The sequence below is a fragment of the Nilaparvata lugens genome, chromosome 6 (genome assembly GCF_014356525.2).
Source record: "Nilaparvata lugens isolate BPH chromosome 6, ASM1435652v1, whole genome shotgun sequence".
Classification (NCBI taxonomy): Eukaryota; Metazoa; Arthropoda; class Insecta; order Hemiptera; family Delphacidae; genus Nilaparvata; species Nilaparvata lugens.
This window is the reverse complement of record NC_052509.1, coordinates 541,899-565,127: the sequence shown is the minus strand read 5'-3', so window position 1 is coordinate 565,127 and position 23,229 is coordinate 541,899. Positions and strand designations below refer to the sequence as shown.

At 32.6% G+C, this 23,229-nt stretch overlaps 2 protein-coding genes across 3 annotated transcripts in view; one reads left to right on the top strand and one right to left on the bottom strand.

Annotated features, from left to right (window-relative positions):
- LOC111058419 lies at positions 1-10,220 on the bottom strand. Of its 2 annotated transcripts, XM_039429888.1 has the most exons (7): positions 10,104-10,220; positions 3,415-3,493; positions 3,147-3,202; positions 2,633-2,671; positions 2,183-2,294; positions 1,039-1,112; positions 1-108 (listed from the first exon to the last, which is right to left on the bottom strand). In XM_039429888.1, exons 3-7 carry the CDS (start codon positions 3,183-3,185, stop codon positions 85-87), a joined length of 288 nt encoding a protein of 95 aa, XP_039285822.1. In that variant the 5' UTR covers positions 3,186-3,202; positions 3,415-3,493; positions 10,104-10,220; the 3' UTR covers positions 1-84. The 2 variants fall into 2 exon arrangements, with proteins under 2 accessions (XP_039285822.1, XP_039285821.1); XM_039429887.1 differs by lacking the exon at positions 1-108 and having other exon boundaries at positions 967-1,112.
- LOC111058420 (carbonic anhydrase) overlaps positions 5,549-23,229 on the top strand; it is a 46,180-nt gene continuing 28,499 nt past the window's right edge. Inside the window, exon 1 of the mRNA XM_039431323.1 lies at positions 5,549-5,728. Coding sequence (XP_039287257.1) covers positions 5,623-5,728 — 106 coding nt within the window. The 5' untranslated portion in view covers positions 5,549-5,622. The remainder of the gene's footprint in view (positions 5,729-23,229) is intronic.

The following is a 23,229-nucleotide window of genomic DNA, read 5'->3' as shown; positions in this document are numbered from 1 at the left end:
CTGAATTATAGTGATGTGCTTTCAAATAGAAATCATAGCCAGTCGATATTTTCATAAAATAGGTAGTTGTATAGCCAATCGGAACTACAAGTATGGAAAGAAGCTCAACTGAAAAAATAAATAATTATTATTGAACGAAAATCCAAATTAAATGCTGTAAATCACCCTGAAGACTTCTGCTAATGCAAATATTGACAACAGGGTAAACAGCTAGATGGAAATCGATGAGCCCTATTATTCAAAAATAATTTGTCAGCCCGGTAAATTGATAATTATTGATTTATTAGCATTTGAATAAATACGATTTCTCAGTAATTTCCATGTAATCTGTAGAAAAAAATAAATCTTAGTTGTAACAGAAAATATATAAGTTACCGGTACGAAGTATTAAAATGAAAGTATAAAGTGACAAGGTACAGAGAGATAGACTACTGTAAGTAAACTTTGATAGCTATTAGATGAATTCTTATAATAATTTTTATAGATTTAATTAGTATATTTATTACATACGATAATTTTCCAAATGAATTATCATTAAAATGAATAAATTAGAAGACATCAAATCTTCTGGTTTCCTGTATTCCAATAAGCTAGAATCGTCAAACTAAAAACACAAATATTATATTATCAACATTATAAATTATCTTATATTAATATATATATATATATATATATATATATATATATATATATATATATATATATATAATATATGAATATCAATAATATCTGACGTTACAGATATTCAGTTTTGAGTGGGGTAAATTATTGAGAAATGGATACTAAGAAGTTTATTCTCTCCGACATTGGTACAGTACTGATACCTTGTTGAAATTCGACTATTGCATTATTTCGAACAATCGATATTAGAGGTTAGAATAAAGTTGAGTATCGAATTGCGAAGTGCTCTGTTTATTATTACTAATTTTTAAATTTCACAGTATTTTTTAGTACAACACTCTTGTAATGTGAAAAATAACTCATTCATTTACAATTGCAATTCTTCTTGTTTTTTCTTCTTCTCAATTCATTCCTTACCTCCTTTCCCTTTTTCACGAAGCAGGCTCTAACAGATTTTCCGATAGAACATTCTTCGGCAGGATCTACTTTTACTGGAAAAAATAAATTAAGAAATTCGTATATTCTTCTACTAGATTATAATTTATGACATCTAATTAATACAGTATTATAGACTTTTAATTTTTTAAATAAAAAATACAGTTGTTACAGTACAGTTTAGTAGAAAGGTCTTCTCTAAAATCTCCCAAAGATCTTTCCTATAGTGAGGTCCACGTTATAATGACAGTATTTGATCAACTTTGGTTTTGCTATCTTTGTCTATCATTCGTCAAAGCCGGTGGTACTATCCTTTTCTAGGTCCAAAACGATGACAATTATGTTTTTGACAGTGTAGAAATATAATTAATTAATGCAGAGAATCGGCATCGCTATTCTTCTATCTTTATCCTCTGCCATTATAACATGGACCACACTATAGAATCATAGTGCAAGAGAAAGTAATAGTTAAATATTTACAAGAGTTACACAGCAATGCAAGGTTATTGCAACTATATCATTGCTAGTGAGATTGTTTCATTATCATTTCTCATTTTTATTCAATTATTAGTATAATGAATTATATCACTTGGGCCTAGTCTATACTATAAGTTATCATAAAATTATTGTTACCTACTTATGGCGATAACAAACGGTTCAGAAATATTTCATGAAGTACAGTAATGGAATAGTTCATTGAACTACTATAAAGACTGAAGTAAACCTTTGAAACACATGCCCTCAAAACTATTAAAAACACCTTTCGAATGTGACTTGTGCCAACATTTTGTATCAATGCATGACATTAATAAAATGTAATGAAAGATAAACAATTGAAGATTTCAGATTAGATAAGTTTTTGTTATTGTCACATTGGTGAATGTGAAATGTATCAATGTGAATGTATCAATGGATGACATTAATAAAATGTAATGAAAGATAAACAATTGAAGGTTTCAGATTTGTTATTTTTCACATAGGTGTCTATTGAGGTACCTGAGTTGCAGATCTCCCCAAGTAGACTAAAATAGTTGAAGAATCTATCAATTTATTAATGAAAGCTTATATATCACATTAACTATTGATGATGACAAAGAATGTCAATGTGAATCAAATCCATACTTACTTTCTGATGAACAAATATCTGCAACATTCTCCGCGATTTTGAAAGCGTTCCCACCTAACAGTTCCTTGAGTATTTCTTTTATTTTTTCGAGAACGAATGTATCATCATTTGCCTGTGAAAGTAATTCATATTGTGATACCGGTTACAACTAGTTTTTAATTTATTGATATCGAGAAAATAATGTTATGCAAAATATTAAGATGTAAGAAATAATAAAATGTGTGATAGAATGACCCCAAGTATTATTTGACATAAACTCCTAAACAAATTTTCTTTTGGCTGAGGGTGATGAATGATAATAGATAAATAGTATTATAAATTTATAATAGATAAATGAGCTTGTGCGTGGATAATGAGAGATGAATCGACCTACAGCTTTAGTATTACATTGTTTTTTGTAATATACCTTAATTAATTGTATTAATTTCTTAATAAATTTGTTAAACTTACCACTATTCCCAACCCTTTGTACACACATTTCAAGAAGCACTGAAACAGAATTTGGAAAAAGATTATAATTTAAAAAGAATAATATTCAAGTATAATTCTAGAATACTGTAAAGATTTTTATCATTGAAGAATAGTGAAAATAAACCTAATATACGGTACCGGTACCTAAATAAACCTAATAACCTAAATAAAAACCTAATAACCTAAATAAAACCTAATAAAACCTAAATAAACCCTCTATAAACCTAAAGTTTTAGCAGAAAATCCATTTACTTGATTCGTTATTTTTACGATGTTTTTGGACAGGTACCCTAAGAGCTAAGAGTCTCCACATATTAACATGAAGAAGTAATAAATAGATAGCATACCGAATAATCTGTACAGTATAAAATTGATGGGAACAGAATTCAAAGGATTGGAATGATGAGAACTTGTCATGAATATAGAAAGAGAGTTCATAAAATTTTAAATGAAAACAAGGATTCTTCTTTAAAAAAATTATGAGGTAACTCACTTTCTCTACAGTTGATTTTGGTATTACAGGCCTTCCCATAAGCTTCTTCAGTAGATCTGAAATGGAAATCTTTTTAACTTGCCTATCAAAATTGAAATCAGGCTAATAATAATTTTAAAATGATTCATAATTAGAATAATCTTAATAGGAATTGATATTTATGACTAAGCAAACAATCGATGTTTATTTGTAAAATATTGAGAAGCTCCAGTAATAAAAAGAAAGTATCAGAACTTTCAGAAAAGAAAAGATTGTTGAATTATCTTACCAGGATTGCCACCGACTTCACTCAAACATTTCGTTTTCCATTTCTTTACCTCTGCTTCAAATGTGGAATCTGCCACTTCCTGTGAAAAAGATTAATCACTCAGTATTCTCACCTTACTTCGGTTCAAATCATCTTATTCCAAATCCATTTCTCATTTATATTCTACTGAAGAACATTATGGGAAGATGAAACGATTTTTAATTATTTGTAATTTAACAAAGTTTGGAAATATTGCAAGAATTTTGAGAAACAAATTTTCAGTTATAAAGAACAATTACAGCGTTACAATATTGATGAACATGTTGATAAACATATTATTGGAGTTCCAGCAGTACCGTATAATTATTAGTCTATACGGTATATCGGTTTTATCGGTGGATGTATTTATATGGACCTATTTATTAATCTATTCATTTGTACAATGAGCACGTAATATAAAAATGATTATATTTAAATATTTTAATAAATTGCAATAAAATCTTACCACCATTGAAAACAATGCTACCCAAACAAATGCAATCAAGATTTTCATTGTAAACTTCTAGAACAAAGATTACAATATTACTTCTAGGTCTCTGGAAGTCAATAATAACGAATGATGTACAGTACTACCTACAGTGAAGGAATTGTTTACAAAATCTCATATTGAGTTCAGAATTCAGGAAAATTTAGACTACCAGGAAAAATATGATTGAAACCAATAGTCAAATAATTATAGGCCTATAGCACGCGATTTTCCGGAAATGACAATTGTTTAAAAATTTTCTGAAAATAAAAATTGTACAGTAGGTAGGTAATTTTAAAGACTTGGTAGGCCTAATCAATGAATGATCTCTTATCGAAATATACAATTTTGACTATCACATTCAATTTTCTTGTGGGCTGGTAATGTCATCAGACTATGCAATAATTAAGCTTTCATGACAAATAAAAATTCAGGTACTGAACCTACCTTTCAACATATTTTTATTATGAAGTTTTTAATTTGGGCAGTAACTTATTATAATAAAAAAATGTTTCAATCTACATTGTTGTTAAAGCTACATACACTCCATTTACATATTCAGATTTACATTGAGTTTTATCAAAAAATGAGTTTTATTTACTTTAATTTACTTTATTTACTATCAAAAAATGTATTCATCCTAGCTAATTGAAATACAGTCTACATTGTTCGATGCAATGCAATATTTTTGCTTCATTATTTTTATATAAGTTGCTATATGAAGCAACATATTATATAACACAACACAATATATAACCCAATATAATAAACCTGCGTTTGCTATATTTAAACGTTATTGATTCATCGTCAACTAAATGCAACAATATTCAACAGGGCTTTCTGTCTTCAATATTCAATTCTCATTGCAACAATATATTTTTCTTCTTCGCAATGCATAAATGTTATTTTTATGCATAATTTTTTGTTCCAATAGAAGAATACCGTACAAAAAGTACAAATTAGATTAAAAATCATTAAGTTTAAATACAAAATAGGCTACAATAAGGCATTGAAAGTAAAGAAACTAATCGATATTACAATATAATTATTTCCCAACTTATCAGAACATACCGGAATTCTAGTTTTTCTGTATAATATTGTACAATGTGCAAGTGAATACAGTCTTTTTTGAAATACATTAGTTGATGCATTTTTCAGTTAAAATGATTAGCCTGTAACTTTTAATTTCCAGATTTATACAGAACTGTGTTCTGATGAGGGAAATTAGGGATGGAATCTATTAATATTGTTTGAAGGTTGAGTGTTTTACTTTCTTCTATGGTGAACTAAGCATGGGTAGTTCAAGTACAAAAATTAATCATTGCAGATCCGAAAGTAAGAACGTCCGAAGTTTCAAGGAACTTTGTAATTATAGTTAACATTGTAGCCCAGCAATAATAGAGGCATATTAGCTTACTTTCTACAATCAAAATTCTGTTTGCGGCAATTTGAAAACAAGATAAGAGTCGACGCGATCATGTGGCGGGGTCCTTGCTTAGGTTTTCCGAAGAGTTTCAAGGAAATAACAAGGGGCTCGATGGTAATTTACGATGTTTGGTGTCAAATAGTTGCGATCAGCTGATCGACAATGGCAGCCGCCGAAGCTGATAAATTCCCGCCTTATTTGCAACAGCTGAGCAGTTGAGCGCGCCTAGCGGTGAAGTGCGGAACTACGAGTGCGGTCTGTGATTTTTGCAGTCGGAATGGGTTACTACGGCAGAGGTGGAAGGACATTGTCGGCTTGTCTTCTCAATCAGAGTTCCTCGTTTTCGAGGATTGTTTTATGCTTTCTACTGCTGATTTTGACAGGTAAAATTGTATTAAAAATCATTTAAATTTTGTACCGTATTTAATTGTTATACGAGAATAGAGTTTGATTGATTAATTTCACGTGTAAGCTACTAAATTGAAATACCGACTTGATTCAAGCTCACCATTTTCAAATAATATTGTTTTTCTTTTCTATGGCTGATTTTGTCAGATAAAATTATATTTGAAAATCATCGAAATTTTGATTTTCCAACTATATGTCAAGATAGAGAGGTTTATTGACACAACATGTTCTAACACTCACAGTAATTCTGTGATATAGACCTACACGGTATTGCAGGTTCAACTAACTTTCTTCATCTGAATATTATATTGAATTCTTAGAGAAAACAAACTGAGGGGAACTAGGCCCCAATGGCAATTAACTAATAACTTATTTGTCATAATAACTTGATTGCATAAGTCAAAATCAGTGATTCCAGAATACAGATTTATTAAAACGAGACTGTTCTTAGTTATATTATTTGGACTATAATCCTCTATACATTGGACTGTGATTTTGTGATTGTTGTAGAAATTGATTAGACCCACGCATTCCTAAATATGATTGATTATATAAGTAAAGTAGTAATGTACGCTCATACATTTTTCCTAACATAGAAACGTTTTTCCTCTCATACATTTTTCCTACAATTATTGAAACCATCATCTATGGATTTCGATGGAAAAGGAATTTCTGTCCTGGAATTTGAAGCAGTTAGGTGCTTTAAGATGTTGTCTTTTCAACTCCATTGGAATGAAATAATAAGATGAAGAGTTTCAGCCCCTTATACAATATTAAAAGGGAATATATTAACTGCCATCTAAGATTGAAACGTCAACATCGACTGAACTCATTCAGATTGAAAAAAGTTCTACTCCTGAATTATTCAATAGTTCTCACTCACACACTCGCTCTCTCTTTCTCTCTCTATCTATCTATTATATCTCTATCTAATAGAGATATAATAGGGAATAAACTTTTTTTTAATTTTTTTCCTTATTATTATTTACTCTTTTCTGTTAATTGATTCAACTCTGAATGATTTATCGTTTCTATGATTTGGTTTTTACTTATAGTTATTTTCAGTCTTAATTTTATTCGCTTAGACATTTTTCGTTTGAATTTTCAACTTTTTTTTACGGTTAAGTGCTGAAGGGGAGGGTATCCTTGATACTCTCTCTGAGAATGGACTTCTTAAGGTCCAAACTTCACCGTTTCATGTGAAAACATTACAGTGTAGTATCTTAACTTTTGCATTTTTCATCATTTTTCTTGCTCAATATTATTGTAGAACTCATTAGTTTAATATGATTCACCATGTCATTTTATCGCTAGTGGTATTTATTTTTAACGCTACAACGTAAGTTGAATTATGTTTTGTTAAACACATGAATAAAGGAATATGAATCTGAATCTGAATCTGAATCTGAATCTATCTCTGGAAGAAATGTATAAAAATTAATAAAATCAAATCAAATCAATCTCTCTCTCTCTCTCTCTCTCTCTCTCTCTTTCTCTCTCAAAAACACAAAAGAAAGTCAAATCCTTTTCTTCTTCTTTGTACATAATACATGCTGCATCTACATAATACATCTTCTTAATCGTACAGCTTGAAAAAATCATTGGAAGTACATTTTTCTCCCTCTTAACTCTTATCAATAGAAGTAAGTATACTTTTCGCTGTGTATAACATCTATATTCAAATTATGCTTCATTCTGGAAAAATTAAAACTAGAATTCTTTAATATTCTCATATACGAAAATCAATCCGTAGAGTTGTGGTCGAAAGTAACTTTTATAGCGAAACTGGTATGACACGGGAAATTCGATGGAGATTCACAAAGAATGTTTGGCGATATTTACCAATATATTTTAACATTTCTAGAATGCTTGTGAGACATTTATCAATCTCGAATGTAAATAGACTTCAGCATTCAGAATACTGTCAATGACCTGCGGATGGGGAAAGTTTACTATAATGAGATCACTCAACTCAGAATTCCATAGATTAGTCCATCAATTACTCCTGTTAAAACAATGCTGACAGTTTAAAGTCAATCTCATGATAACAGTAAACTACAGAAATATATAGGGCCTACAAATAGATGAAGATATTTGTGGAATTGTCACTGAATAATAGTAGAATGATATAGGGCCTACAAATAAATAGATGAAAATATTATTGTAGTATTGTCACTGAATCAATAGTAGCCAACATTGAGTGTATTATCATAGAGAAACAATAGCGTAAGCGTAATAACTTAGCTATTGTTTCTCTATGGTATTATTCAATTTTCAATTCCTGGAGTATGGACTGTTTCTATTTTCACCCTCTTCTGATAATGAATTACATGAATCACACTTTGATAATAAAACTGTAAGTTAATGTTTTTGAGCGTACTATTCAAGTGGAACTATAAAGATCAAACTGTGAGTGACATTAAGCAAACTTCAATATTTGGCCAAAGTAAGAGTTCTGTATCATTGGAACGATTGCTCTACAAACTACATGGACCGGCATATTAATATGACGATTTTGTAGTAATTGTTATGTTAGAACCACTGTTATTGAAAAGGCGGGATTTTTGTAGATCGAAAGGTCTATTCATGCCATTTTAGTAGACGGTATGTCGTGGTCAGGTGAACATCGAGCGTTTGTGATTGAAGCTTATTTTAAAAATATTGACTTAGTTATTTACACAGCGTTCATTTCGTAGACATTTCAACTTAAATCGACACACGTCGGTTCCCAGTATGAATATGATCTTGTTGTGGATAAAGAATTTTGGGAACACGTCGTCTGCTTTATAAACAAAACCAACAGGACGGAAACGGACTGTGAGAACGCCTGAAAACATTAACGCGGTAAGAGTAGCTGTCCCTCGGTCTCCACGACTTTCAGCAGCGTAACATGTTGTTGCGCTAGCCATTTCTGATCGAAGTGTACGACGAATTCTTCATTCCGACCTGAAATTCCATCCGTATAGGATAATGTTAGTGCAACAACCTAATGCAAATTATTAGGCACATCGCAAAGCCGCTAGCGAGATCATTCTCGAAAATGATCACTAGGATGCCATTATTCTTTCAAGTGACGAGGCACATTTTCATTTGTCGGGATTTGTGAATAAACAAAATTACCGTTATTGGGCAGCCAATAATCCAAGGAGCTGAAGAAAGTCATTCAACGAGAAATTTAAGTAATTTCACAAGTGATGATTGAGTGAGCAATGACAAATTTTAGATAGGTTACGTGAGTGAAAAGTAACGGAAAACATTTGGATGACATAATCTTCAAATAAAAACTTTGTGAGTGATCTGTATAATTCAGTGTAAATTGCAAAATTTGATCTTCAATTTGATATATTACATGTTTTAATTGTACGAAACATACTTTGATTATCATCCCTCAAAAATCGTCATGTTTTTATGCCGGACCCTGTACAATGAAGATTCTAGTGTTGTAGTTCATGTGTTTTAATATTGGTATCCAACTGCATGGGAAACTGTTCTCTAAATCAACTGTTCTGTTCTCCTACAGAGTTATGTGAAATCTAGTTACTTGAACACCCTTATCTGTCCAGACAGTATCAAGTATTTAAATTGAGCCTGTTTCTAAATTAAATTGAAACCTAAAGACTGGAATTCATTCTAGAAATCTCCTACTGGGTAGAATTATACAGAATTAATCATCAATTCAAGAGCCTGAGGCATAAATGGCTTGTTAATTGGCCTTTTTCTCAGAAAATCAACGCTTTCCAAATGCTTGCTTCACCAATTTACGTGATTGCCCTAGCCCTAGTGCTTAACAGTATTGAGATCGTAGATACTGAAACATGATTGTATTCGTAGCCTACAGTTTCATAATTAAACAGATTGAAAGCCAAATTGAATTTGTAGTTCGAAAACTATTAAAATTTCATCAATACGCACGTATAAAGTTGTGAACGTAGTTATGATCGATATCGCATGATAATAGCCAATAATTGAAATAGGCCTAATTATACAATAGAATTTGTTTATTATTTGCTGAGGCTAATTATTTTTATAGGCTTGTTTTTATGAGGCTTGTTTATTTTTTGCTGAGGCTGATGCTCACCCTTACACATATGCCCTATATGCTTCTCGTGGATGATGGGAAAGATTATGAGAAATTAATATTAATTTACAGATTCTGGTGGGGCTTGTGGGTTTTAAAGAACTACGGGAAGTAACATTTTAAGCAATAAGGTATAATACAAACAAACAAACAAAATACTGTCAGATCACTGACAGCACTACTGTCGAATCTTACTTTAAACGTCCACCCTTAAACAATATAATGATAGTTTTATTCATAAGACTCATAATAGCATTATTTTAATTACTTACGGTTCACGATATTGTACCGCTGTTCAACTTACTAATATTTACTGTGGAAGAGTTTTAATGGAACAGACACAGACTTAATACTGAGCACCATACCGGTACTTAAAAAACTACTATCTACTAACTACTATTAATCCCTCTGAAACTTCACTTTGTTCTTTTCAAATTCAAGCAATCAAGATCGTCATTCCAACATTTAAGGTGGGAAGATTAGCAAAAAATATTGTAATTAACGTTAACGAAATAAGATTAGAAAATGTGTCAACCAGAAATTTTTTTCCTAGAAAAAAAGTTCATGAAAGAATCTATAACATCAGAGCGATTATAAATGATAATCGACGCTGACTAAACAGAAATCGAAAAAAGCTCCCTCAAAGGAGAAAATAGAAAATCCGTTTTGCAATAAATTTCTGCCAGGTGAGAATCAATAAAGTTTTCAGTTTTCAGACAAAATTTGTCCGTTGATTTGCTAGCTTTACCTCTGCTGGAATAGTGCCAAGCTCTTGATTGCCGCCCGTGTGTGAGGTGAAAAATTACGGAGAAACGATAGGAGCACTAACAAAAAACGAAGACAAAGACGAAGAAGAAGAAGAAGAGGAGGTAGAAGAGGAATAAGAAGAAGAAGGAAAAGGAAGAGAAGGAGATGAAGAAGAAGAAGGAGAAGGAGATGAAAAAGAAGAAGGAGAAAAAGAAGGGGAAGGAGATGAAAACGAAGAAGGAGAAGAAGCAAGAGAAGAAGAAGAAGAAGAAGAAGAGAAGAAGAAGAAGAAGGAGAGGAAGAAGAAGCAGGAGAATAAGAAGGAGCAGGAGAATAAGAGGATGAAGTAAAAGAAGGAGAATTTAGCGTCTAGCACGTACAACTGAGAGATTAGAAGCGTCGAGTGGAAAATTGCTGGAACAAAAGCTATCCTCGTTAGGCAGACATTTTCCTCGGGGAGGATGATCATGATTGAGGGAGGAGGAAGATTATGATTAGGATGAGGAACGAGGAAAGGGTTGAGATGAGAGAGAGCGAAAAGAACGAAGAGAAAACGTGAAGCCTCCTCCCCAGAGAAGCACCTCCTGTAGAAAAACTTAGCTTGCCACTTGCCCTAGTATTGGCCTAGTAGGCTACTTGAAAAGTCTATCTCCACACTAGCAGCAGCGAATGCAGTGAAAAGGCTATAAGCCTCTCAGTTTGAGTGCTTTGCTCTACTGTTATGCATTTCAACGACTAAAGTTTGATAGTAGTGAATCCTGAACTATAGTGAATTTCAACTATAAAAGCATGCCGATTAACAAGATTACCATATTATTTCGATAAGCATACAAATAATGATTACCTTATTAATATGATGAGTATGATGGAAGGCATTCAAATTATCAAGAAAGATTGAAAATTGAAATTTCATTATTCTAAAAAACTTTGTTTTTCTATTATCATTTCATAATTTCAAAGAAGTCATTCTCATTCATGGTATACGAATATCACTAACGGATCAAGGATTGATTTTGAAGCTACTGTCATTCTATTTTATTGGCTTGATTAATAATTATTGTGGGATTCATAGCCTCTACACTCTATATATACAAACCAACCTCTTCCGTGAAACTTCCTCATCCTCAGGTCTCTATCAAAGTAACTATAAGCTCTAAAGGTGTGAACAGAAAGAGTAAGTCGCGGTGTAGATCGATGCCACTAGACAGCTGTACAATTATGAGAAAATTTTGAGTCATTAATATAAACATAGGCCTAAATATAGATATAGAAGGCTGATAGCGAGCTGAAATTTACATATCGACCTGACCGTTCTGTTCATACCCTAAGAAATAAGAAGAAGTAGCCTTCATATTTTACACTACGTCTTCACTCTTCATATAAATCTACACCTTCATTTCTGTAGTTCCTATCCAACAGAGTTTATATATACGTTACTAGTAATTACAATTCTTATCGTATAACCTATTTTTGGGTAATTTCTCTCTAAATTTGGGGAAGGAACAGTTTTGGGCTTTAATAAGCCTGTTATTCCTTTCCCAATCATTCATAGTTGAGAATCATATTGATGTAGCAATGTATACATAAATAAATATTATGCTCTTTTATCTTTTACTCAGATTCTGAACTGAACTCTGACTTGAACGTTAGAATCTCAACAGAAAACATACTGTATGGTAAAGTAGCCAATTATATACAGTAGCCAATTATATAAAGTAGCCAGTAGTATACTGTAGGGTAAAGTAGCCAATTTTTAAAACTATTATATTAATATTGCCATGATTTCTCCTACATACATTTCAGTTGCTATTAATAGATATTATTTTCATTTTCCTTATGGATGATAGGGGAGGTCTGGAATGAAACAGTATTTCAATAACAGTTAGATAACACAGACGCTTATCTAAATGTGGGACATTATTTGGTATCATTCTATATCGGTATCCCGTTAGTAGTGGGGATAAATAGTTTATCAGCACGAAAACTACAGGGAATTGGTATAGTCTACCACTGTTTGGAGACCATGTGCGTTGCATAAAACAACATGCTATTAGTAGTTATGTGATACAAAATGATCTCACATTGAAGTCTTATATTTGATGGACACATCATACTATTTTCTCTCTTCAATTCCTCAGAAAAATTTCTTTACTTTGAATCGTTTTAGGTTGAATCTGCTCATTCTTTTACTCACTATTGAATATATGAGATTGGAGTATTGAAAGACTCATTATAAGACTATTGGATGTATCCTACTGTATCAATAACATTATTTACAATTATTTGAACTCTGCATGTATACTTCTGTATCAATAGCATTATTTATAATGATTTGATCTCTAGCGTCTCATGTATGAAAACGAGATCCTTGTTCGAGAAATGTTTTCCGATATTTGACATTCCTATGACCGAATTCTGCTTTATTTGGAAGAATCACAGTTATAAAATTCACTATAATCTACTAATTTATCAATCAATTTATCACTGTTATAAAATTCACTATAATCTACTAATTTATCAATCAATTTATCTCTAGGCAGTTCCTCATAATTAGTTATATTTACAATATATTCCAATAGTAGACAATACTTGGGAAAATTCATTGAATAATCGAATAATAAAGTCGATAATTTAGTACTATAGTGGTCTAGTCAAAATATTTCGTTGTCTAGATGGACATGGATAAAGTAACGTATCATGGAGTAAAACAACAAATCTTATCCTATGCTGAATTCAAGGCTTCATCAGCTCCTACCCCCACCCTACTATCAAAGCAATAATGATCCTGACTTCTGAGTTCAAACTAAATTCAGTACAATATTTTGAGTGATAACGCATATCATCGACAAGAAATTAGTTTTCTTGGCATCATAGGATCAGTTTTGAAATTGTTGTTTTTGGCATACCTAGATACCTGTAGATCAAGCGTATGTCTAGCTTTTATCAATCAGGGTCAGGGTCTTCTATTAATTCTCCATCCAACTCCTTGAATATAGCTGTCTTCTTAACTCTCTACTATTGAACTGATTGAACTTTTGTTGAATATTTCCACAATAGCTCCATAATAATTGGATTTGATTGTATTGTAGAATTTTAATTTCAAATCACTCCTAGTGAACAAATACAAATTTAGAACAAATTCTAAAACCTGTCTGGACGTATGGAATTCAGCTTTGGGGCTGCTCTAGAACATCTAACATCAGTCAGATTCAAACATTCCAAAACAAAGTACTGCGGAACATGGTGAATGCGCCCTGGTACATAAGGAACAGCGATTTGCACCGAGATCTGCACATCCCCTATGTGACCTGTGAGATAAGACGATTGGCAGCCCATCATGAGTCACGTCTTCATCAACACGACAACACCGAAGTCATCCAACTACTAGACAACACTGAACTCACTAGGAGGTTGAAGAGAACAAAGCCCTTCGAGTTGGTGTAGTGCTAGTGGAGTGATTAAAGTATATGAATAAAAGTGTAGTGAAATAATTTAAAGTAGTGAAATTATAGATTGGAACTGTAGGCTTCACTGGAAGACTTTAGCAATAAAAATTAATTTAGGATAAGAAATAACAGAACAAAATTAATGGTTAGTCCTAGTGACTAGTTTTAATAGAAATAAAAAAAAAATCACTCCAAAGATCTCTTGATAGAAAAAAGTTAGGCTTCTCTTCTCAATGTATGGTGATTCATTTATAAAATGGATTATGTTGACTATCTTCTATCTACTCTAATGTTGTTTACATGCGAATCAGATCAGAGATCGTCGCGTGCCTTTTTAAACTATTTCCGTCTTCAAGTTACTGGATTCGGTCTGTTTGACCGTGACAAACGTCCCGAGTACCCAGAGTTGTAACAATTACACTATACTTGTATAACTAACTATATTATACTACTTATATAGTGTTCTCAACTGCTAGTCGATATTCGCTTGGAAAATTCACAAACTGAAGTTAACCGAGAAAGGGTGACCAACTCACGCGATTTCAACATCTCGATTCATTCCTATTCATCTCATCCTTCTCCTCTTCCTGCTCCTCCTCCTCCTCCTCCTCTACTCATCCTTCCCCTATCCTCTTCCTTTTCCTCGTCCTCCTCATCATTTACTGCATCTTCATTTTATCGTTTCTCCACCTTACTTTCATATCTCTTCTCTTCTTCTATTTCATATCTCATATCTCTTTTCTTCTTCTATTTCTTTCATATCTTTTCTCTGCTTCTATTTTTTTTCTCATCCTTCATCCTCGTCTCCGCTCTCCTTTTCCCCTGTGTATTTTCATCAACTAACCTTTTTTCGAATATCTTATGGGAAGAAAAAATACTCCTACATTTTCTCCTACCCCACCTTGTTCCTCATTCTTCTTCTACTCTCCCTCCTTCTCCTCTTTTCTCATTTCTCAATCTGCTTTATCCACTTTTTGTTTTTCCACCTTCTTCGTATTTCCTCGTATCTTGTAGTCTTCTTCATCTCACAACTATTCTCTTCTTTAGTTGTTTTCTTCTTCTCCATATTCTAAGTTCTCTCGTCTCTAGCTGTCTTCTTCTCCACCATCTTGCTTCTTTCTTCCTTCTTATTCTGCTTATTCTAATTTCTTTCCCATTTCCCCATCCTCCTCGATATTTTCTAAATTCTATTCCCTCTCCCTACAACTTTCATTTATCTCTACTTAATTTACTCTCAGTTTACGGTTCTTCCTCTCCAAATAATTTTCACTTCCCTCTTCCTATTGTTTATATCTTCATAATATATCTTCCTCTTCTCTCCTTTCGTCTTTAGTTTTTTTTCAGAGCTTCTCTAATTCTATCTGCCTGTATAAGTGTATAAGACAGTATATATTGTAATCTACATAAATAAAGTACTCAATCAATCAAATCAATCAAACCTTCTTCTCACTCTCCTCGTTCGACTTCCTTTCCTCAACATAATCTCTTCACATTTAACTTCGCCTCTAACTTCTATTTTTCTCCATTTCTTTGTAATCTCGTCTACATTTACTAAGACTTCATGAGTATTTCTCTTCCTTCTTCTCCATTTCCTTTCATCTTTTTCACTTATCCTTTTTCATAATATTAATAATGTTAACTTTAACTCCTTCATTATCATCATCATCATCATCATCATCATCATCATCATCATCATCATCTTCTTCTTCTTCTCTCCCTTATTTATCAATCTTCTATTACATCACCCTCATGTAATCCTCCTTCTGGCTCCCTTCATCGATATTCGCTCTTCCATCCTTTCCACACCCTCTTCGTCTTTTCTTTCTTCTTCTGTATAAATGTCATTTCTCCTCACTAAAATTTTTCTAAACAGTTGAACGAACATCGTTGGAATCCAGCGATTGCATGAGGATACAAGATTTCTGAACTGTCGTTTACCGCAGAATTATAAAAAAAGAAGAACTTCCAAGATGACAGTATTAAATTTAAAAGCGGCGAAATCGTTTCACGCGAAGTGAAATGACGTTTGTCGCTGTATTGCAGTTTGCCATCAATCAACTCACTATTTATTTTCATTTGATTATAAATTCTTCCAATAATTCTAACAATGATTTTTCCTAACAAAAAATAGAGTATTCATCCAATCAAATAATATCTCAAACTTTTAATTCATATGGACCTGAACTCAAAATGAATCTTTAATCTTCACAATAGATTCAATACAATCTTCATTCATTATATCTTACAATTTCATAGTTTAAAAATAATCCCATATTACCCTTTCTTAAAGATTTTGTTCATATAAATTATATAATGTTATCGGATGGGCACTTTAAACTTTCGGTCCCAGCTGAAGTATAAAAATCGTAAGACCCATTGACGGCTCAAATAATATATTCAGGCTAGATGGAACTTCCGCCAGGAACTCCCCACCAATAAAAACCATACGAATATTATTATATAAATTATAAAAGCAAATAGTTATGAATGTTCAATCCATTTTCAAGTTTACTTAAAATATTCTCAACAAATCAAGTAGCCCTGATGAAATACGTTCCTACAATTTCAGTATAATTATATCAGCATTTGTATCAATGGACGCTAACGCAGTGTTTGATAAGATTCAACGATATGAGAACATCACGGCTTTGTGGAAGCTCTGTCATTGGCTGAGATTTTCCACGCCTCCCTCCCAACTTGTTTCTCCCACTTTATGGGAATGACAATGTTCAGCCAATGAGAAGCAAGGCACGAACATCGCCCAATCGACCAATAGCAGAACTTCAACTTCTCTCAGGTTCTCCCATTTCGTCAGTATCCATTTGTTTGGAATATCAATTGATTAACAGTATTTTCAATAAACAAGGTCGGATACAAGTATTGACTTGAAATCACTTCACATATATGGGTTTCTTTATTCAAATTAATAAAAACTAAAATATGATATAAAACTTGTAGTAGCCTTTTTATTTTATTAATTTAAGTTTTGACTTTTATTATTAATTATATATTGAAGGATCTTGATTGAAATTTCAGTTTAGGTTGAATGATCAGATACAAACTATTGCTTGTTACTGAAAAATGATTACATTCTGAAATAAAACTACTCACTCTTAGAAGTTAATTAGAGAATATATATTTTGAAAATATTGGAATCAATAATCGGAAATACTGTAACAAATTATAATTATATTTGCTTTGAATCAATTTACACTAGTCTCAACATCAATTCTTTCAAACATGTGCCTAAATAAAATATGCCAAAAATGCATAATGGAACGATAGAAACATTATAGCCTACATTTTATTATTCATTAATTATAATATAAAAGATTACGAGTTTGTGAGAGCTTTTTATTGAAACATACAGGTTATTAGAAAAGTAGAACTAATTATAAAAATTCCAATTTGACATAATACAAATTGAATTGTAGTAGAAAAAAATATCAACACCAATAGTTGAGTAATAGGGAATTAGAGGATTTTTGGACTCCGATTGCTCAGTCATATATCGCCTATTAAACTGTGATAAACTGAATCATGAACAGTCGTGGGCTCGAATCCTGTCCAGTGCATGGAATTCTTATCAAGTCATCACATTACACATGCACAATTGCATGAGGCTATGTGGGTACCATATAGCACAATAAACAAAAGTTCAAAATGAAATGCGAAAATAATAAAATCTGAATAGACTGAGAAAAAGTAAATGCAGATTCAAAAGACAAAATGAGTGAAGAGGAGTAAAGTAAACTAATGTAAAGAATTAAACTCAGTCATTGAAATAGCGAGATAATAGTTCACTGAATACTTTTACTGTATCACTGAATAAAAAGACAAACAAACTATTTTATCTAAAATTTGTTTATCATCCTACACCAATATCTTCAATCACCTTTCTATTATTCTTCCGCGGTCATGCTGTGAGTTCTAGTTAGTTGTTAGTTAACAACAGTTGTAGTTCTAGTTAGTAACTTACATCATATTATTAGTCAACTCTCTTACAAAACTGTTCAATGTACCATATTTGTCGTCACATGATAAGTGTTACATTTTTCTCCTACACTGCAGTGATTGAGTGGCCGATAATTATTCAAGTTTTCCGTGGTTTTACATACTTATTGAATTACTTGTGTGACATTGAGATTGATCTACGCTCGTTAATTATGGAGTATTCGACGCGAATTTCACTGGCTTAAAACTGACCTGTGATACTGTATTTATCGTTTTTGAGCCGTTTTTAGACGTTGATTTCGTAACTTATGGGAGTCGAAGCTCCAAATGGACGATTATCATTCCAAAACTTGAAAAACATTTTTTAAATTTTCAAGAAAATAAAATTGATTTATAGTGCTTTTTGAACAGTTTGTTCATTGAACTTGAGTTTTTTACTTATTGTACTAGAAGAATGTAGGGAAGGAATTGCAATGATTTTCATCTCACATTTTAAAGATCATTTATATGATTTTTATAGACTAGCTTATTGAAACAGTTTTCTTCAAGAGTAATAATCCTCCTTCGGTATATTTGAAAAATTTTTGAAAGTTGGTTTCGTGCCTTGGGAGAATAGAATAGAATGGCTGCCTTTATTTTTGACCTAGAAGAGCTGAGTTAGGGCGCAGTCGGCCCTCTTTTACACTCAACCTTTGTGATGAAGAAAAGGGAGAAGAAAAATGGGAGAAAAAAGATGCAGGAATACAGCTTAAACTATTTCCAAGCCAAAACTCAAAAGATTTTTTGCGAAAAGTGGAAATGATCAAAACGGTATCTGATCACTCAGATAAGTAACGAGCTTTCGGTACTCACTTTGATTGGGTGACCGCTACTTGAATAGCACTGCTTCTAAAATGAAATGAAAAAAGGTGCTTCCAAAATTACCTACTCTCTCTCTCTCTCTCAGAGCTTACCCAAATCTCGTCATGGATCTGGATGTGACTGACTTACCTTGCAGTACAGTTACTACACAAACATTTATATTCGATAACTTATAGTGAATGTACCTTATAAAAACCATCAGTCAATAAATATCATACAAGACTCTTGGTGTTGACTGTTAAGTGAATGAAACATCAGTTAAAATCAGGTCCAAGTTTCAACATCATTTCAACTATCTTGAAGTCTATATTATGCTAAATTGAAACTATTGGCAAGACTTAATTTATGAATAAATCTCAGATGAATACGACTTTATTGTCCTGTAACCAAGTTCTAGAAACGTACTGATTGGTTGCAAAAGAGCCAAACTTATCCAAGAATCATTCATAAATGCCGTCCTAGTCTCTTGTTTTGGCAACGACAAATGATACTATCAAAAACAATTTTGGACAACAACTATTGTGTTCCGATTAAATTTTGATTTCACATTCAGCCTAGAAAAGATTTTGATTGAGGATCAAACTATTAGTAAAGTAAACTACCACTTACTTTTATCGCGTCACACTCAATCCGGTGATAATTATTATTGTTGATTCTCAATTAGAACTATTCTACATTAATATCGTCTTCATTTTTATATCTATTATCATTAATATATTGTCTTCACTGTTATATCTATTATCATTAATATCGTCTTCATTGCTATATCTATTCTACTGTTATATCTATTATCATTAATATCGTCTTCACTGTTATACTGTAGTATAAATTAGAATTAGAACCGATTTGGGCGTAAGCCTGTGGTACTCTTCTGAAAGTTGTGTAATTCTAATGACTGAATAAATGAAATAGCCTAAATAAATATTTCAAAGTCATACTTCATCAAGAGTGTAAAAGCTATCAGACAATTAATATTGGACACCTCCTGTAGACAACCAAGCTGCTGGGATTAGTGAGAAAACATTGTGTTTATGCTTATTAAACGATTATCTAATTAGAGGGAAGCCAATAGCCAGTAAAGAGGACCGTGACAAGCATGCTAAATAGACTTCAGTTTATTGGATGAGTCAATGATGAGACCAAGAGCAAGACAAAGAGAGAGATTTGAAGAGAAAAAGAGAGGGAAGTGTGAGATCTTCAGGAGGAGAGAGTGAGAGAGTGAGAGAGTTGGAGTCTGAGAGAGAGATTCAGAAAGAAAAGGAGAGAAAAGTGTGAGATATTGAGGAGAAGGGAGTGAGAGAGAGTTAGAGAGAAAGATTTGAGAGTAAATAGATGGGAGATAGATGGAAAGGTAGTAATTGTTGATTGATTGAGTACTTTATTTATGTAGATTACAATATATACTGGCTTATACACTTATATACAATACAGCAAAATTATAGATGAATATTTACATAATATAGACTAAGAAAATAATTATTGAACTGTATATGAAATGAAAAAAGCAATCTGTAATAACTATAGATAATTATATTGTTATGCATCTACATAAATTGGCGGAGCTTTGGACATATCAATGTCCATTCTTCGGAAAGAATATTAAAAATATCCTCCCGTAGTAAGAGAGAGAAAGATAGAGTGAGGTGAGTAAGTGAGAGATATTAGGGTGAGAGAGAAAGATAGTGATTGAAAAGAGGATGAGAGAAAGTAAGAGACTGGAGAGGAGAGAGACTCGAGAATAGAGTACACTCTCCTGCTCAATTTTGATCATTGTTTTAAGAGGCTGTATCCTCCTCCTTTGTCAATGAAAAGCGTTCTTGACACCAGTCAGCTTGTCTTACTATCACGCTATCAACTTAGTGAGAATTTCTCAATCAACGAGACATACTTCACACATCTCAATTTGTTGCGAACATATGCTACAATGGACACCTTGCGTTCTAAAGTTTCTAGTGGGTCTAAAAGTTGAGACCTAGGAATAGTGAGATCAACTTCAAACTGGCAGAATTGGTCGAATAGACGCGATGATTCTATTCATAAGAAATGCTGACAATTCGAAATAATTACTATGGGACCTACAGGTAGACTCAGCCTAAAGTCTAGGCTTCAAAGTGTATGAGCTAGGCTTTGGAGTCCAGGTTTAAAAATCTAGACTCAATTGACGAGTCTTCAATCGACGATTTCCACAAGTTTTGTATGAATTTTCCATATTTTCGTGAACGTCTCCATCAAATCTATTGGAATTCATTGAGGGAAAGGGGTATTTAGAGGGTTGCGGAAATTGAAAATATCTTGAGGTTACGGCCCACCAAACATGGAAGGTTGAAAACCACTGTAATGAACTATTAAATCCCAAATACGTAGGCTACATTGACTGAAGACTATTGAAGATTCGTCAGTCTAAATGGACACGAAATAGAATCTTCTTGTAAGTCCAGCCTTACATGATAACAAATTCATATTTCATGATATCAGGCCCGTTTGTACAAAAGCAGTTTAAATCCTAACCGTGATTAATTTTATAAGAACCAATCAGAGAAGGCTATTTTGAAAAGACGGCTTCTCTGATTGGTTCCCGAGGAATTAATCACGATTAAAATTTAACCCGATCTTGTGCATCCGGCACGTAGTGTATGTTTGAAAAAATAATACCGAATTTGATACAAAACCTGCCAACTAATTTAAAAAAGTCGTATTTGTAAGCTCTGCTTCTAAATTTAACAGTAGACTGCTCAGAGACAGTTTCATTACGGTACACTAGCACAAACTCCTGGGACAAGACGCAATAATCCAACGTTTCTTCAAAAATCGTAACATTATATTATTCTAAAAGTCAGTATATTTTTCCCAAGAATCCTGACATTTCTCATACTAGAAGATAGCAACTGATAAGAGATAGAAACATTGATGAGTAAAAATTGATATATCCTAAGAGTACAAACGTTGTGCCATAGAATGCATGGACAAGTAGAGATACGAAATTCCAATAATGTGTCTTTTATACGAAGATACAGTGTGTCAGATAACCAACTCAATGCCAGTGTTAGACAAATTCAGATACAAAATTGTATGCCAATGTTAAACAAATTTAGATACAAAATTGTCATGGACAAGTTAGGAACGGACCTAGGTAATTTTTCTGTCATACAATAAAGGTACCTTGCCCACACAATGTCAATACTAAACAAATTTAGACTAATTTAAAGAAACATGAAACTACAACATGCTGATAAGAAGCATGACGATAGTCTTGTATTATTTAGTCAAATAAATAAAAATTAACAACTAAAGTAACGTAACTTACTTAAATTTTCCGGAAAGAGTTTAATTGTTGTCCTGTCAACAGTAATAATAATAGTTTAAACAAGTAATTGCTGAACTTGAGTTTGAACGCGAAATGAGTGTGTTTGTAGTTTTATTTTTAATTAGTAGTAATCTTTAAAAACGTTATGTCCATTCTATTTTTGAAGCTAATTGTTGGAAACTTTATACCGGTTGTGGATGTCCACATTGTTTTCCTTGCGAATCAGATTCCAATAGTTCCAATTGCATACTGGTCGCCTGTTGATATAACATTATTATAATATATATGATGTCAGATATCAGAGAAAAACACAGGAAAAATGAATTACCAACAGGAATAATTGAATGAAAGACAATCTCAAATACGTATTTAGGTAGTTGAATGATTGCATTTGTATTCTAACAGGAAAATAATCAGAATCGAGGAAACAGGGAGAAAATCTGAGATTTTCAATTTGGAATTCCAAATCAAAGTACCTGAACAATTTACTAGTAAATTAGTTCGGATTTTAAATTATTAATCAACCGGTGACATAATTTTTATCTACAGTGACAATTAATTCAGATTGTCAGCATTGATTGAATGTTTGAATTAATCGATGTTTTGAATTGAAGCATTTATGTTTTACAAAAAAAATATCACTGAATGATTGAAGTGAATGTCACTATAAATAAACTGTAACTATATATCAGTGACTGTATTATATCTCTTCAATTTCATTTATAGCCAAAACTAGATTGCAGGGTGTTTTTGTAGTGTCTACATAAAGCTGCGTACACATATACGCTCTTCCAACCCGCACCGAGCACGCTCCTCCCTCGTACCGCCCTCGTTCCTCCATCGAACCACAGTCGCACCGCCCACGCACCCATCATGAACGTTACGGAAGATGTTAGATCTTCTCGCGTTCCCCGGTCGAACCACTGTTGCTCGCCGGTCGATCATCAATCGCTCTGCTGGAGTGACGTTCGGTTGCGGAGCAGAGCGAAAGTCTGTACGCACCTTAATGAAGCTTATTAAAAAAGAGCTTTCCTATCACATTAGGTAAACCTAAACGTGTTCAAGTTGGTCATGATTATTGTTGGT

Coding starts and splice junctions, on each gene's coding strand:
- LOC111058419 (XM_039429887.1), bottom strand. CDS start 3,185: ATGGGAAGGCCTGTAATACCAAAATCAACTGTAGAGAAA. Junction 2,672..3,146: donor CAAAATCAACTGTAGAGAAA/GTGAGTTACCTC, acceptor ATTCTGTTTCAG/TGCTTCTTGAAATGTGTGTA. Junction 2,295..2,632: donor ACAAAGGGTTGGGAATAGTG/GTAAGTTTAACA, acceptor TTACTTTCACAG/GCAAATGATGATACATTCGT.